We start from the raw sequence: 16,320 nt of genomic DNA, 5'->3' as shown, positions 1-16,320 counted from the left end.
ACATCAAGATGATACAGGGTTTTTTTTTAAGAAAACATTTTAAGTATTTCAGGTATTTTCATGTTTTTCACTTTGGATTTTAGGTTTTTGTATTTATTTGAAAGCCTGATTTTTTTTTTTTTTTTTTAACGAGATAACTGTGAGGTGTTGAGAAAGATTACAGCATCAACCCTTTTGGCAATTGAAAATTGAGATAAATAAAATAAAAAAGTACTATCCTGGCATGACTGACCCTATACAAGCTGAGCTGAACTCTTTCATTGGAGATTTTCTGTTTTGCTGCTCTACTGTTTTTTTCCCAGTTGGGGTGAAGTTTATCCATGGAGAAAATTGTTTATGAGGAGAGAATGGAAAAAATGAAGAGAGAAGGTTACTTGGAGAAAAGAACTGGCCAGTTTTCTGATTAAATTCTTGGGGACGTTGTGACCGAGATGAAACTCCAACAGCATTTGAGATAGGCAATAAAAACGTGACTCAAGTGAACTTCAATATCTTGCCCAGTTTTAAATTTTGCTTAAGATATTTTAATAAAAACCTGAGGTTTTTTTATTAAAAACCTAAACCCAAACTGGTTTTACTCCTTTTGATGTCTTTTTCTTATTTGCCCACGATACCTCACTAGACAAAGAAGAAAAAAAAAAGGACGTTTAACCCTGTCGTGTGTTTTCCTAGCCATGTGAAAGCAGACCAAGCCTAGCTATTTTAAATTGCATTTGAAGCATTAGGAAATGTCTTCAAGCATTCCAGAAGGATTACGGTATTACTGTGTCTTGCTTAATTGGCTAAATACTTGTTTGTAGTGCAAATAAGCATCAACGTACACATCTTGCTTTGCTTTCGCTGTCATTTTTCAAGGCTTTGACATCATCCTATGACACACTTCATCACAAGTTGTGTTGAATGAGCAGCATTTTTCATATTTTTACTGCTGAGAAAGGAATTCTTGAGTGGTCTTTTCTCCCAAGTAACTAGCAATAGGACAGGAGGAGATGGTCTCAAGTTGCATTAGGGAAGTTTGGAGATTAGGATTGGAGATAAGGAAAAATTTCTTCAGCAAAAGAGTGGTCAGGCATTGGACCAGGCTGCCCAGGGAGGTGGTGGAGTCACCATCCCTGGAGGGCTTGAAAACACAAGTAGATGTGGCACTCCAGGACATGGGTTAGTTGACATGGTGGTGTTGAACAGACCGTTGGACTTTTTGGTATTGTAGCCTTAAAGTTTCAATGATTTGATTAATTTTTGATCAAAAGATACTCTGGTGATTAATACATCTTAATTAACACATCTTAATATTGAAAATTACAGCCTACCTTGATAAAAAACCCTAACACAAGTTCCATGGAGGAGCAAAGGGGTTTTTGCCCTCGTTTTCTCATTAATGGGTTCCTGTGGCTTTCCCTGTGCTGTATAAACAATTTCCTAGATTGCATCATTTAAAATATTTTGAATTAAAGTGAATAACTCAGGGAATTTGTGTGGGCAGAGGATATTTTCAGAGCGGCGATGACTGTAATTATGCAAGAGGCCATTACAGCAAGTAGCTCTAGATACAAACCAGTATAAATACCTTTCCCAGCTGTGACCTCTTGCCACATATTTATTACAATAATGGGTAAAATATAGGGTTTTTTTAAGCTGCTGTTCATAAAGTAAAATATCTAAACCTCCATTTGTGCTTCTGGAAGTCATGTCTCCACTTGCTGCATGCACACAGGGTACCTCACGTGGGGTCAGGCATCTTCTGATGCAGCAGAACGCTTAAGAACCCACTTAAAAGCATATGGTGTATTTAATCTGCTTGGGCAAAGTATGGTCTGAATGATTTCACCACGCTGTAAGCTAAAGTGAGCACAGAGTCACCCTGGTTAACCTCACAAGTCATGGGATATTGCATTTCACACAGCTGCCCTCCTCTCAGGCCAAGTACATCAGGTTGAGGAATTCTGCTCATTGCTGGGTTTGGTTTTTTCTACTATTTTTTCAGCTTTTTAGGTTTCTGGGGTTTGGGGTTTTTTCAACTTCTTAGTAGCCATTTCCATTCTTTGGCTGTATGTTTAGTGCCCAGAAGTGTCACAGACCTATAGAAGCTGGAGAAACATGAGGTTTTTCATTTCTGAAGCTGTTGCCTTAAGGCAGAGATTAGTGAAGTCCCTTCACGTTAGCCCAAGTCTTCTCACTATGAAAATGGCACTTTTTTTTCCAAAAAAGAAAGTCTGTGTGTGACAGACACATCGTGAATGATGGAAACATATACTTGGGAACTCTGCTTCTCACCTGGACCTTTTTCAGGTATTAGGCATTATTTCAGCTACTAAAATTTCTAAAAATATTCAAATTGGATTTCTTATTTAGTCTGACACTGTAGAACATTGCTACCAAAGACAGTTATGTTTTTTAATTTATTTTTTTTCTGGAGTGATGCTCATTAGTTGATCATTAGGTCTACTTGTTGGAGTCACTCATGATATAAAAAGATTGTCTAATTCTTTTCCTGATATGTTTATGCTCTTTGTATCTCCCCTGGGACAGAGGATGGTATTTGAGGGACTGCTCAAGCTACTCACAGCTTGTACAGAAGACAGCTCAGTACTCAACATATCAAGGACTCCTAACATTTCACTCTTGTCTTACTCTGTTTAACCCAATTAAGCCAAATTTCCTCTTCAGTGTTGTTAAGCAATTTGGCTTATGACAATTTTCTTGCCTTTCTGCCCTTGCTTTCTTTTCCTTCTCTGTTTTTTTCCCCCCTTATTTCTCTCTGCTATATTTCGGCTGCTGTTTGTCTTAAGATGGGAAAGCTAAGATCCAGAAGTAAAGATTTTCCTACACTTTGAAAGCGGGGGATTTCTAGGATTTCTGGTTAGAGGACAGGAATAGGGTGGTGGCATCTCACCATCATGGAACACGTTGACAGATTGACTCTAAAACTTATATCGAAGTGAGGGAAAACTTTAGCAATAATTTCAGTTTGGTCCTTGAAAGAGCTGGGTAAATAAGTTTGGATCTTCTTAATCTTGGTTACTGCATTTCCACCTCTTCTCCAGAGTGTCTGAGGCTGTGTTTACCAGCAGATGACCAGACTTGGTGCTGGTTTCCTTGGTTACAGCCATCCCCAGCATCAGGCGATGGCCCCTGTTTGCTGCTGGAGAGCCACGTGGGCATGCTTGGCTCCCAAATGAAGACTCTTACTCTAAAAATACCCCTTTATTTCCACAGCTCCTTCAAGCATCTGATTGGTGGCCTAGACGACGTTTCCAATAAAGCCTATGAAGATGCAGAGGCAAAAGCAAAGTAAGTGTCCGCTTGTTGTGTTTAAAATCTTAACCGTGTTTTTATTGATGGTACATCATTGAAATTCAAACAACCCTGCTTTTTCTCACCACAGTAACATAAACCAGCTTGGAAAGTAGTAAATTATGTGCTAATTCAGAATTTTCCTCTGGATGAGTCTCTTGTCTGTTTCCCTGGCTCCCTCCATGAACATGGGAGGACGGGAGGGAGATAGGTCTCCTTAGGACAGGGCCCAAAGCTGTGTAGACCCAGGGTCTGTCTTAATCACAATGTGTGAATCCACAGAAGTGCCAGGTCTTCAAAATTTAGCACAAAATAATTTTCTTGAAATACTTTAAGGTGAGAAATTGGAAATCTTGGAAATGAAGAAAATTGGTTTGGATTATGATTTGTTTCTTTAGCGAACTCTGACATTTTTTAAGCATTTTCACAAAGTTAAAATGTGTTCTGAGACAAGGAGTAGGAAATTGGGTTTGTCACTTTTTGAACAAATCCTAGAGCTCCTTTGATGTGAAGCAATATATTCGTATAAAGGCCTACTATAAATATTCATTCCTTGCAGAAGTGAACTGTGGTGTATTGTGTATTTTAAAATATTTTCAAAAAACTCCTGAACACCCCACTCTTCATTCATTCGTGACCTACAATTCAATTTTAGCAAGAAAACTTTGTTATGTCGGTACTTTGGTAAAGCTTTTGAAGAGGAACGTGTTCTGATTAGAGGGATCCTGAATATAAACCAGTAAGATACCAAGGCAGAAGTAGTATAAAAGAAAACTAAAGTTGCTCTGTGCAAACCTATTTTACTTTTCCTCTTATAAAATAATTTTACTTTTTTCTGGTTTTTTTTCTTTTTTATTATTACCACATTGAAGAAGGGGAGCGATATTTTCTCAAAGTCAAATGATCGGTGTGACCATTAAATCACTGATCTGAAGCTATCTAAATTTAAGATTGTTCTTAAGTTATACATAGAAACTTCTCATTAAACCAGAGGGGATTGAAATAACATGTAACAAAGGAATTTGGCACTTCTGTGGAGAGAAAATGAGAAGCCTTAATTAGTTGATCAAAAATAACTTTCTTGTTCATTTCAGTCCCAAGAAACTTAGTTTTTTGGACAAGATTTGCTAATTTTGGAAAGTACACACAAATTGGGACAGTATCTTACTTTATACCATCTTTGGGTGATATTTGAAACACATTTTTTCACCATGTTTAATTTTCTTTAAGGTACTAGAAGGCACCCTGGGGTTGCATTTTGGTTTGGAATAATATTTCCCTACCTCAATTCAAACATGCTAGCTTTCTTCTTCAAATGTTCAAGTTCCCTATAGTTCTTGTCAACTTAACAAAAAAGGCAGAAGGCTGTCAACCTCTTTAACCATTCCAGAAAATAACTACTGGGGGCACAGGATGCCAAGTCTGATGCTATAGCAGCAGATAACTCTCTAGTAGATATTATAGATAAACATTATAGATATTGTTATGTATGAGCTATTAGTAGCAGCTGAAAAGACAGCATTTTAATGTCAGTAGCAGCTTATGCAAAGCATTTTACAAAGAGCTGGAAAATAAACTTATGCAGCTTCAGAGAGATGGTCGCAAGTAATCCAAGGCATGGGCTATTATTATTTTAGATTATTTTTTTTTTAGCATTAATAGATGGCTTATTTTTATTTCCATCTGCAGAGAAAGGAAGAAAACATTAATGAAACGGGATTTTTGGTTTTAGTAATAACACAAACTTGGTATCGCAAAAGCTTTTATAACCCGTTAGCACCAAGGAAAATGTGCAACTAGGACTTACCATTCCCCATTTCATAGTCTGCTTTTTTACATCTATGATTTTAAGCTGTGTTTTTATTAACAGAATATCACATAGCAATTTATTATCACAGGCAAAGCTTACACGTGCATATTGTGTTGGTGGCTTTTTCGGGATAGTTTTGTGAATTTTTTTTTTTCAGGGACCCTTGTGTGGTTTATAACATGTCTTTGGGGCGAGGGCTGCGGTTGTGGACCTATTTTGGATAAAGTCCCTATTTTTGGGCCAGTGCTGACCTTAACATTTTTGAGCTTTTATCTTTTTTCCTCTTCTTTTCTTCTGATGCCAAGTATTTCATCCCAATGGAAGGGCAAAGTGAAGGATTCCTGGTGATGGAGGAACTGTTCCCCTAAAGAGGAATTGATTAATTTTGATAGCAAATTTCTCTATCTTAAATTGAGCCCTGTCACTCAAGACTGTAGGTGACAGTGACATTAGCGCCCTTCATGTATTGACATTTTTGACTTGGAAAAAGCAGAAGGAACCAGTGCTGCCTGTCTGGAAAAACATTTAAAAAAGGAACACTCTTTGAAAGATGGCATTTATTAGTGAAATATCATATTCACGTTTGCTCAACTCTTTGAAAGCACAGGCGTGCCTGTGAAAAGATGAATAGAAGAGGAAGAAAGGGCCAAGTTTCTTTGAGGGTAAAGTGAGATCCTTTGGAAGCTGCTGCAGAAAGCTTTGTTGTGTGTGTGTTATTGTTTCTGTATCTCATAAGGTAAAACTCTGCTGGGAGTAAAGTCAACTTGGCAGAAATAGTAACCTGGATTACTTTTCAAGCAGCTGTTAATTAGCTCCAACTAATTGTCCTTCAAGGGTTTATCTTTTTCGAGGGGAAGGTTGTGAAAGGGAAGAACTTGGCACATAAAGTGCATTCAGGTTTGCTGGGGCTTTGCACAAATCACATTAAAGAGTTTTCCTTCTTTTTGCATCCTTTTGGCTAGCATCTCATTTTCAGCACTTGTATGGCAGGTGGCTGAAGGCCTTGGGGTGGGTAGAAATATTATCTATACCTGCATCTCACTGGGTATTAGGTGGGTCAGGATGATCCACACAAAGGTCACACATTCAGCAGACATCACCATATACAAATGTCGTGGTTGCAAGATGTCATTATGGGGTGTCAGAGCCTACTTTTGGCTGGCCTGGTGCCATGGTCAGGACCAAAATGTGTTCTTTTTAATATTTTCTTACCAGTTGCTGTCAGTTAAGAAATGTTAACTGGAATTAGAGGTATAAAACCATCTACAAGACAGCAGTGCATGTGTCTTCATTTAAATGTACCATGTTTGTAGGCTTCTGTTTGACAAAATCACACTTTTAGATGACATCTAATGTAGGCTTCGTGTTCCTGAAGCAGGACTTGGGGAATGGGCATGAGTTCATTGCAGAGATGACTACCAAATTGGTGACACTGGTGAGATTCCTTTATCTTCATGCTAGAGCATGACTGTGGGGTCACAGAGTTTGTAGTCCCAGTGCAGACATGACTTGAGAGGATGTTAGGCAGAAGTTACAGCACAAGAAGGTCTTTCCATGTATCCACCATCCCTCCAGGTCTGAAAGGGCTGTTGAGTTTATCTCTTGGCAGCCTGGTGTTTTCCCAGCCAAGCCCTTGAGACATGGTTAGGGTGCACTTAGGACCTGGGAAAATGTTCGAGCAATCAAAGTGCTGTAGGCAACTGAGCCACCACTTCCTACCCTTGGGCGTGGTGTGAAGGAAAGAGCAAGATCTACTCAAGAGGCAATCTTTGCCTCTTGAAGGCAAAGAAAAAGCATACCAGCTCAGCTGAGCAGAGGGGCTTCCTGCACCACTAGATGAGGTGTCACAAGGGGGTCATGGCTTGAGGTATCTCATACTGGCCATAATAGCTGCAGGTGTCTCTCTCTTTCAAATGTGCATCTCTGGATTGTGTCCTAAATGCCTGGCTCTTATGTTGCACAGCCAGATGGGTTGCCCGACACAAGACTGCGTCAGTGCTCCAGTGGGAAGGTACCCAGGAGTTTCTGCCAAGCAGACCTCGAAGAAAGTTGTGTTCTTCCAGGGCTTTGGCCTTCCCTCAAGGACATGTCTCTGTAGGAAAGCAAGCATGCATCTACGCTGCTGAAAGTGGGGGAACTCAAAAAAGTTGCCTGTCTGCCTAAGCTGAGTCATCTTTGATGACATTTGTGGTCTTTCTTAAATTCAGGTGAACACAAGTATTGTGGCTTTCATCTGAATGGAAGAAGTCTTTTGTCTCTTCATGATTACAGAGATTGTCTTTATAGCATGACTTCACTCCAGCACCAGAGTTTGTTTACAACTAATACCTTGCTACCCAACTAATACATACTTTGGAGACACTTTTCCCTGTATTTTTGCAAGCTCCGGACTGGCACCTCTCTTTAACATCCATTCTTGGTGTTCAGTCTCTTAAATCAGAAATTATTAGCGTATCATCTGTGAGACTACATAATTAATATTCTACTCCTTGGATGTATTCAGATAAGGTAATAAATTCATCCACTAATGAATATGATAGTTACATCCTTTGCAGAGAAAAGGTGAAGGAGGGAGAGAAACGTTCAATTCATTTCACGTTCTCAGAAAACAGGAGTTTCAGAAGAACAGCGCTCGTGTCCCAGTGTCACGCTAGGCTATGTCAGTATTTAGGCTATGTCAGCACGAAAGAGACACCTACATAAGCAGGAGACCCATTTAAGTGTAGGTCAGTTCAAGACAGAGCCACAACAGAGCTCCCATAAATCCAAGAGGAAACAGGTGTTTTCTACTCTAGTTGTTGGTGCCAAGTGAGGTGAGGGTTCAGTGAGCTCAGTTAGCTCCAGGCACGCAAGTCCCATGTGTCTCTTCTGTCCAGAAACTCCTGAAGTTAATTGCTGCATACTACTTCATCCACTAACAAGGTCATCAGGTGAGGTACCTTGTGACTTGGTCCCACCTTTCTATGACATGGCTGTAGCCTCTCCCATGGCAAAGAGACAAGGACAACAGCAAGGTGGCCTTCAGCCCCAGGCTGGGAAAGCCGGCAGCTGTCTGGGCTTTGCCCAGCCAAGCAGAGCATATCCACTCTGATGACCAGGGTCCCTGCGCTCCTCTTCTCCTGTCACATCCAGAATTATCTGCTGATGTTGATCTCCTGTGGCAGCGGGGCTTGAAATTAATACCCTATTGAAGTCCAGACACTGGTGCCTTCCTACTGTTGCTCCAGGCCCTCTGTAGATGTAGGCTATTTTGATTGCACTTTTTGCTTTTTTCTCTCTATTTTGCCTTTTTTTTTTCCCTTTTATTTTTTCCCCTTTTTTTCATTCCAGCTGCATTGCAGCCCTGGGGGAATATGTCTTGGTACTCACAGCCAAAATTGTCTCCTTCTCATAGGACCCGAGGAGGCGGGGACCTTTGTATATAATGCCTTTGCCTTCCCTAGCAGCTCTGGCCCTAAACACCCCTCCTCTTTACTTGTGCTGTGCTGTAATGTAAAGCTCCACTCAAACTTTTTATATTACTGGGCAGATTTGTCCTTTTTCTCACTTTACACTGCCTCGCTCCCTACATTTATTCATAACAAAGCACCCTAGCAATTCCTTGACTTTGTTTTGATGCAGAGGGTGTTTTTTAAAATATTTTTCCATTTTATATGCATGCTTTGTAGATACTTCTCCCCTTCCACTCTGGCTTTAAAGATAAAATTGATTAAATAAAATTTTCTAAGCGAGTGCTTGTCTGCGTGGCTGGGCTGGAGCCTGCTCCAGTGGTCTCCGGATGGCTGGTAACTGGAGTTCAGCTGCCATCTGCTGTTGAAGGCTTCCCCTGAGCTGTGTCCCAGTGTTCTGCAGGGTGAAATCCTTGCATCCTCCGTATCCATCTGGTTTCTCACTTGCCCATGTGTTTACAACAGAGAAGTGATTCTGAGTGTCATGTAGGCTTCTCGGTGGTGTTCCTTGGGGAGCCACTGCTGGCTCTGCAGATCTTTCCTTGCAATCCAGCCTTTCCTTTTGCATCATGAGTTCTCCTTTGAGACTTATTGTAATAGTTGAAATTGTGTCCAGGATTTGAAAGCTTATTCCCATGGATAGGTCCTGGTAGATCCAGAGGAATAGATGTGTAGAGAAAAAAATGGTGACAAGGACAGACTGTTTCCATTTCCACAGGGTTTGCCTTTGGGCTAGTTCAGATCTGCTTTCCTGGACTCAATATTCAACAGAAACTCCTGAGATCGCCCCTTCAGTTTAGCATGACCTGAAAGAAACTTGATTCTCACCCTCTTGTCCTACTCAAGATATATGAGGAGGACTTCTCAGGGGACTTACTCCAGAAACATGTTCCTCATCTGAGTTAAGAAATATTTTAATGCACCTTGCATATAAAAACTGCTCATCATTGCTTCCCTGATCACAGCGTATGTCTGAAGGTGGTGGTCATGCATGTTGGTGTGCTTGTGGTGTAGACATGCACTCTTTGGAGTTTAAGGCCAAAAAAATGGGCCATGGCACACAGCAGCATCTTGTCTTCATGCAAACTCCTGCTCCAGTAAGGTGTTGGCAAGCACAGTGGTCCATGGTCATTTTGAACCAGTCCATGGATTTTTGATGAATAATCAACAAGCCTCTGTATTAGGACACAATGCTTTTTGTTTCTTTATCCTCTTTTCTTCTAGAAATATGGATAAGATAGAATCATAGAATGGTCAGGACTGTAAGGGACCTTAAAGATCATCAAGTTCCAATCCCCTGCAGGGGCAGGGGACACCTCTCACTAGACCAGGTTACTTGAGGCCCCATCCAACCTGGTGTTGAAAAGTCACAGAGAGGGGGCAACCACCACTTCCCTGGGCAACTTGTGCCAGTGCCTCACCACCCTCATAGTGAAGAATTTTTTCCTAATATCCCATCTAAATCTACCCCCTTCCAATTTAAAACCATTCCCCCTCATCCCATCACTGCATGCCCTTCTAAAAAGTCCCACCCCAGCTTTCCTGTAGCCCCTTCAGGTATTGGAAGGCAGCTGTAAGATTTCCCTGGAGCCTTCTCTTGTCCAGGCTGAACAACCCCAAGATAAGCCAAGGGAGATTTTAACCCCTGCCAAAAGGGAAGTTTTCGAAGTTAAAAGTTCCAAAATGGGAGCTACCAATTAAAAAGAGTTATTTAATTAAGGTCTGACTTTCTGTCAGACGGCGGCTTTTGAAAACTTTGGCTGAAATAATTCACCGACACACGGAGTACGATTAGATTAGTAATTTTTTCTGCAAGAGAAAATGTTTTCTGGCTTACAGCATTAAGAAGGTCTGGACAGCCTGCGAACTGTAATAATTGGCTCCATCTCCCTCTGTGTCAATTGTTTTCTGAATTAGGGACCATATGGGAACTAGCTCTTCCCTTGGCTATCTGTGGTGCCAGACCTGGGAGGTGGAAAACCCTGTGGGACGTGCAAAAAGGTGGGGGGGGAGGGGGGGGGGGAACTCGTTAATGCTACAAAAAGCAGAGGTTGCAATCTTTTAAACTATGTGAATAATTACAATCATTCTTCTACTTGGTGAGTGCTGCTGAGAAATCATAAGTGATCACTGATACCAGTTAAGTGTGTGTAAGTGAAAATATATTGTTATTTAGAAAAAAAGAAAACCAACACTTTTTTAAACTTTTTTTTTCCTCTTGGAAAATTTTGTGGGTAACAGAGTTAAGCCTTTAAAAAATATGTCATTTCATCCTGAAACCACCAGTAGTTTGTATTTGAGTCTAGCTATTTATTGAATTTTCCCAACTGCTGTAAGAAAGAGGTGGCTACTTAGAAAATCATTTCTCAGAAATCATGTTAAAAGGTGCGATAACACAAAGGGCGATGAAGGACTGCTAAATTTTTTCTTTTTTGGAAGGTGAATTGCTGTTTTCTTGAAGATTTGTATTGCTCAGGCAAGTATCTGTTCCAGATAGACTTTATGGCTGCTTTCCTCCTGAGAAAATGCACTGTGCAATGCAGCGTGTTGCTCGCGAGGGTTATATTAAATTAGCTTTTAAAAACAGGTCATTATTATTTAGGTAATGATCTGTATGCTTTCCTCTTGCTAACTTGACCTTTTGATATGATAATAGGCTGTGTCGGATGTCAGATGGAAGCGCTAGTGGGGGAAAAAAAAAGCCGTGCCTTTGAAGCAGGCTGCTATTATAATATTTTACTGCATTTGTTTTATAACATTAGGGCCCGTACTGATGAAATCAAAAGGCAGCAGAAAGCTTGCTGACGATAATGAGTCTCATTCCAGAGGAAACAGAAAAATGCTGCGGCGAATGCGTCCGTGCGCTCAGCAGTTCAAGCTGTAATGGGTAGCACTTGATGAAAACGGAGGTCTGTGCTTTAGGAAATATTAACCATTCCTTTGGCATTTAACTAAATACTGTTTTTCCAGAAACTGCTGAGAATACTTATGTTAATCCCAGGCTGGTCATTTAGAGCTTTGTGTAGCGCAGTCGGTAGCTTTAAACAGAAACCGTGGCAAACTTCGGGATGGAGAGGCAAAGGTAGCATTAAAACGTTCTTGCACAGTTTCTAGGTCTGTATGTTTGGCATCCAGTGCATTTTTGAGTTGTCCTGAAGATTTATCTAAATAGCTTTGTAAGGATTACGCCACTGGAGAAGGAGCTATTTCGGTCCTGCTTTCATCTTCTCAATTAAGTAACAGAGAGGCATTTGAACAAAGTTAAATATATTATAAATAAAACTCAGTGTCCTCCTACTTTAGGGAGCTACCCATTTTTGGAACTGCTGGGAATAGTTGTGGGATCATCTGTGGCTTTTCCAGTGCCAGAGTTGCCTACTAGACCAGTTGTCCTTCCTTGTACCTGACCAACTCCTATGAGACCCACCATGCATTGTGTCAGACCTCACTTCTAATGTCCAAGCATCGGTTAGGGAAAGAGAAGAAAAAAAGGTAGAGCTGGTGAGAGTTGGAGGACAGGTGTTTGGGTGGCATTGACCTCTGGATGGGGGCATTGGAAGAAGGAGATTTGGGCCCCAGAAGGGGAGCTCCAAAGGAGGAGATAGGGGAGCACAGTCTCCCCACTGCCAAATTGTCTTGGCAGAGCTGGAAAAGGTGTTGTCAGATAAACAAGATCTTTCCCGTTTATCCAATATACTTCCCAGGCTGGGATGCAATGGCAGTGGCTCCAGAGTTGTGAAATGTTGGTGTATGCAGTGGTTTCAACAGCAGGGAGAGTAGAAAGAGCAGAGAGTGGAGGTCAATCTTTTAAAGATGAGTGAATATTAATTACTTTCCCTGCAAAAGTTAGTAAGCATCGTACCCTAAAGCTGCATAGCAAATCCAGTTGACCTCTGAACGGTACTTGTGTCAAATTCAAAGGTGAAATTCAGTCACCAAAACTGTGAAATGGAAGAAGTTTAATCCTTCCATCAGTAAAATCTTAATGCGGACTGAACTCCAGAGTTATTGCTGACACTTCCATCCCACCTACAGCTGATCCACCAAAAACAAACCTTTTTTCTTCTTTTCCTTCTTCCCTGTAAAGAAGAGCTTAACTGGTTTTCCTGAAGTCTAAGTGTAGTTCACATTAAACTCCTACCCACATCTCATCCTTAAAACAACATTGGACTGCTGCACTATTGGTGATGTGAGGCCACCTCTATCACCAATACTCAATAGCAAGGCTCTTTCTATTTTGATTTCTCTTAATTTTGCCAAATGTGAGGCATGAAGCAAAGGCAGGCAAATTTACTCCATAACGCTAAGTAAAGGAGGTTTATTTAAAAAAACCCTGATGCTTCCAATATTGTTGATGGATCCATTCGACAATGATAATATTTTTTCCATTTGCTCATCTGAAGCACTTTGGGCATCCCAGGCCCCACTGCTGGGCAGTGCACTGCTTTATCCTGTTGGCGCTGTGCTCCACTTACATTGATTTGCCCTCAGTTTCATTTGCTGTATGTTTTCAGTGCCTGACTGAATACTCCATTAAATGATTTGAGAAGTGCTGAGCTCTAAATCTCAAAATTATCTGCTTTAAAAAAAAGAAAAACAGAAAACTCACAGTGTTCTCATGAATTAACTGATCCCACAGTTTTTACGGTGGTATAGCAAGGTAAAAACATCAAAAATACAGATAATGTGAAATTTTGAATATGTGAGAAAGCTCGGTGTCTGTAAACCTTGGAGGAGAAGATCAAAGCCTGATCTTACCTGTTATATTGGGCGTTAATATAAAACTACCTGTTGTCGTTACATTTCTGATGTAAGTTAAAAGGACCTCACTCACAGCTGTATTTAAAATTCATTTCAGTAACGGGAATGAAGCATTACTAGCTCTCTCTGTACCATCATGTGCAGGCGTTTTTGCGTTCTGTCTTTTGTTAGGTTTTGTGACTTCATCTTCAGGTGCGATTGCAGTTTGCTCAGCGGTTGCTTACCTGCTGCAAATAGCTATGCTGTACCTCCACCTAGACCCATCAGAGCTACAGGGGCATGTTCAGACCCTTGCACTGCTCTTAATTTTGGATTAAATCACAAGCCTTGACAGGCTTGGGTGCGTCTCCTAATCCTTTGCTCTTTAAGAAGATGCTTTCTAATAAAGGTGTAGTTCTCGCACAGTGTGATTTTAATGGATAGCTATTCCTTATTTTGTTTAGAGGCTGTTTCTGTGCAGGAGTGATATCGTTCATCTCGGTTGGCAAAATGTAATTCTTGCTTGAAATTCTTTTAGGAGCCAGTAATCAGAAATAGGCTGGCAGCAGGCCAGTCGACGGCTGTGATTCTTTTATCATGCAGGGAAATTGCCAGGGAGTCCCTAAAGATGCTGCTTTTGGGGGCGAAGAAGAAAAAAAGAAAAGGAAATAAAAAAGCTAACTACTTGGCTGCTTTGAAACATTAGCCATCCCCTTAAATCTCCTCAGCTTCCTAGCTTGCTTACTGATTTCATACACTTAGGGAAATGTATGAATGTGAAATGAATGCCTTAAGTTTAGCTTTGAAAGATGTTTTACAAACCCGTTACTGACCCCACTGCTTCCCAGTCAGCTGTTTTAATAACTGTGTGATACTTGTATTGTTGTATTTTGCATCTGAGTCAGACTCAGCCATGAAAAGGTTTGTTAAGTGATGGTGCACGTGATTGGTGAAGGAGTGACCTCCTGCATATCACCAAGAAAATACAGCTCCGAAGTTCATGTCTCGAGAAAGCAAAGACTTTCATGGGATTACTGCTGCTGCAGATGCGTCCTTGAGAAGTATCCAAGCTGACATTTATTAAAAAATAGGAATTTCTTTCATCTTTTCTTGCTGGAGCCTTGGCAAAGGGTAAAGTCCTGCAAGGCTGGGTGCTGGGAACAGCCTTCCCCCAGTCATGGATCACGCTCAGCGCGTTGCAAAGTCCCCTCTAACATGCAATATAATCAAATACTTTTCTTCCAAACAACTGAAACAAGACTCTGGTAACCTAAACTTCCTTTAAGAGGACTTGATGAATGCAGAAGCAAAATTAAGAGTATTTTCTCTTGTTTCTACATGTATTTCTTTGCCTTGTTATCCAGGACAGCTACTGTCTATTGCTCTTGGAAATGGAAAAAATATTCAGACTTCTCTGGAGAGAAGTAAAGGGTATAAAGGCTGAAAACAAGCAGCCTTGTACATTCCCTTTCCTAATGAGATGCATCAGGGTAGGTGATGGTTTCAGATGAGGGCATATGGAGAGGTAGGAGTCTCTCAAGTGAAGGGTCCTTTTACAGCAAGTCTCTTTGAATGGCTTCAAGCATTTTGCGATATTGTTTTGAATATGGATGGGGGAAAGAAATTCAAATGTTTGTTTGACCTGCAGCATCTCCTATGTCATTTAATAGAGAGCTGAAGATAAAAAAGCTGAGCTCTAGGTGTGCCAGGGGCCATCACACAAGAAGTCAACAGGAGCCAGAATTCCCCTTTTGAGTCAGTGAGTGGTGGATGTCACGGCTTGGCTTGGGAAAAAAAAATTAAAAATCGTACTCACCTGAGCTATTTTAAAGTTTTCCAGAAGTTTTAGTGGGTGGAAGTGCTAAGATGATGAACATTTTTAGTAGAGGGCATCGCTCCTTCTGCTGGGGCTTATCTGTGTCTCCCCTTTGGAGGCGGCACAATGAGGGTACTTGGAGATAAACAGTAATGGGGTATTTGAATATCAGTGCTTAGAAGTATTGTTAGAAAAAAAATGCTATGTAATTTATCATTGACTTCTGAAAACCATTCAGAGCTGGAAATAATTTATAGTTGCGTTAGTGTATCCCATTTTTAAGTAATCTTGTTATGACATGAAGAATCCTACTATCATATTGGCAGTTCAAGAAGGCAGTGGTATTGCTAATCTTCCTGCAGTCCCACATCTTTAATAAATGCCTTTTGCTAGCTTTTTTAAGAGAATTCTGTTAAAAAAATAAATCCTGGAATGCATTCAAAATACATCAGCTTCCTCAAAAGCACAAAGAGAGCATCTGGACTGATCTTGGCTCAGAAAACCGTATTTACAGTCAAAGTGGGGAGGTTTTCAGAGAACTTGAATCTATTCACCTGTATTCATTAAAAATTATAAAGTCCACCTTACAAGGTCCTAAGCCCCCTTGAAATTCATGCCTGTTGCCCCATTCCCACAATGCAAAGCTCTGTTGTCAATAGACAAGAACTGATAGTGATTTGGGGTGCTCGGGGGGTTGGGGTGGGGAAGGGATCTGCAGGATCATGTCTACAGATGAGAAGTTATTTTGCTCACCACGAAAATGAATAATTGTGAAGGGTATTCACTTCCAGAAAGCAGTATCAACCTGTTAATAGCTATCCCTTATTGACTTTAAAATTCATATGCCCTGTATTTATTTGATAAGGTGTAGCATTATCTGGTGTTTCCATTAGAAAGGAACCTGTGCCTAGTGCCTGTTTGTCATATTTATACATATAATCAAACACAACACCGCCAGCTTAGACCTGTTCATTTGTATTTTACGCCTTTGCTCTTTACTCTGTTTCTATGGGAACCTGGGCTGTAACGGCAACAGAGAATAAAGAGATGAAGAGACATCTTCAAAAACATAACTCTGTTGCTCAGCTGAACTGCCCACGTGCACTTAGAGCCAAATAAACTGGGAAGGGGGGAAAAAAACTCAAGGCAAGTTAAAAGGCAAGAAAGTTGATGGGGATTGAGGTTCCTTCTTACAGAAGCATCTTGACTGG

At 40.7% G+C, this 16,320-nt stretch overlaps 1 protein-coding gene across 2 annotated transcripts in view; it reads left to right on the top strand.

The window, feature by feature from the left end:
- Positions 1-16,320, top strand: part of PRKG1 (protein kinase cGMP-dependent 1) — a gene marked incomplete at its 5' end in the record, with an annotated part of 496,883 nt that overhangs the window by 426,795 nt on the left and 53,768 nt on the right. For both annotated transcript variants that reach the window (XM_084264379.1, XM_084264378.1), the window contains one exon: positions 3,217-3,291. In XM_084264379.1, the coding sequence (XP_084120505.1) occupies positions 3,217-3,291 (75 nt within the window). The remainder of the gene's footprint in view (positions 1-3,216; positions 3,292-16,320) is intronic.

The sequence above is a fragment of the Gallinula chloropus genome, assembly GCF_964237585.1.
Source record: "Gallinula chloropus genome assembly, chromosome: 5".
NCBI lineage: Eukaryota > Metazoa > Chordata > Aves > Gruiformes > Rallidae > Gallinula > Gallinula chloropus.
Note: the sequence above shows the minus strand (reverse complement) of the source record. Positions and strands in the feature narration are given on the sequence as shown.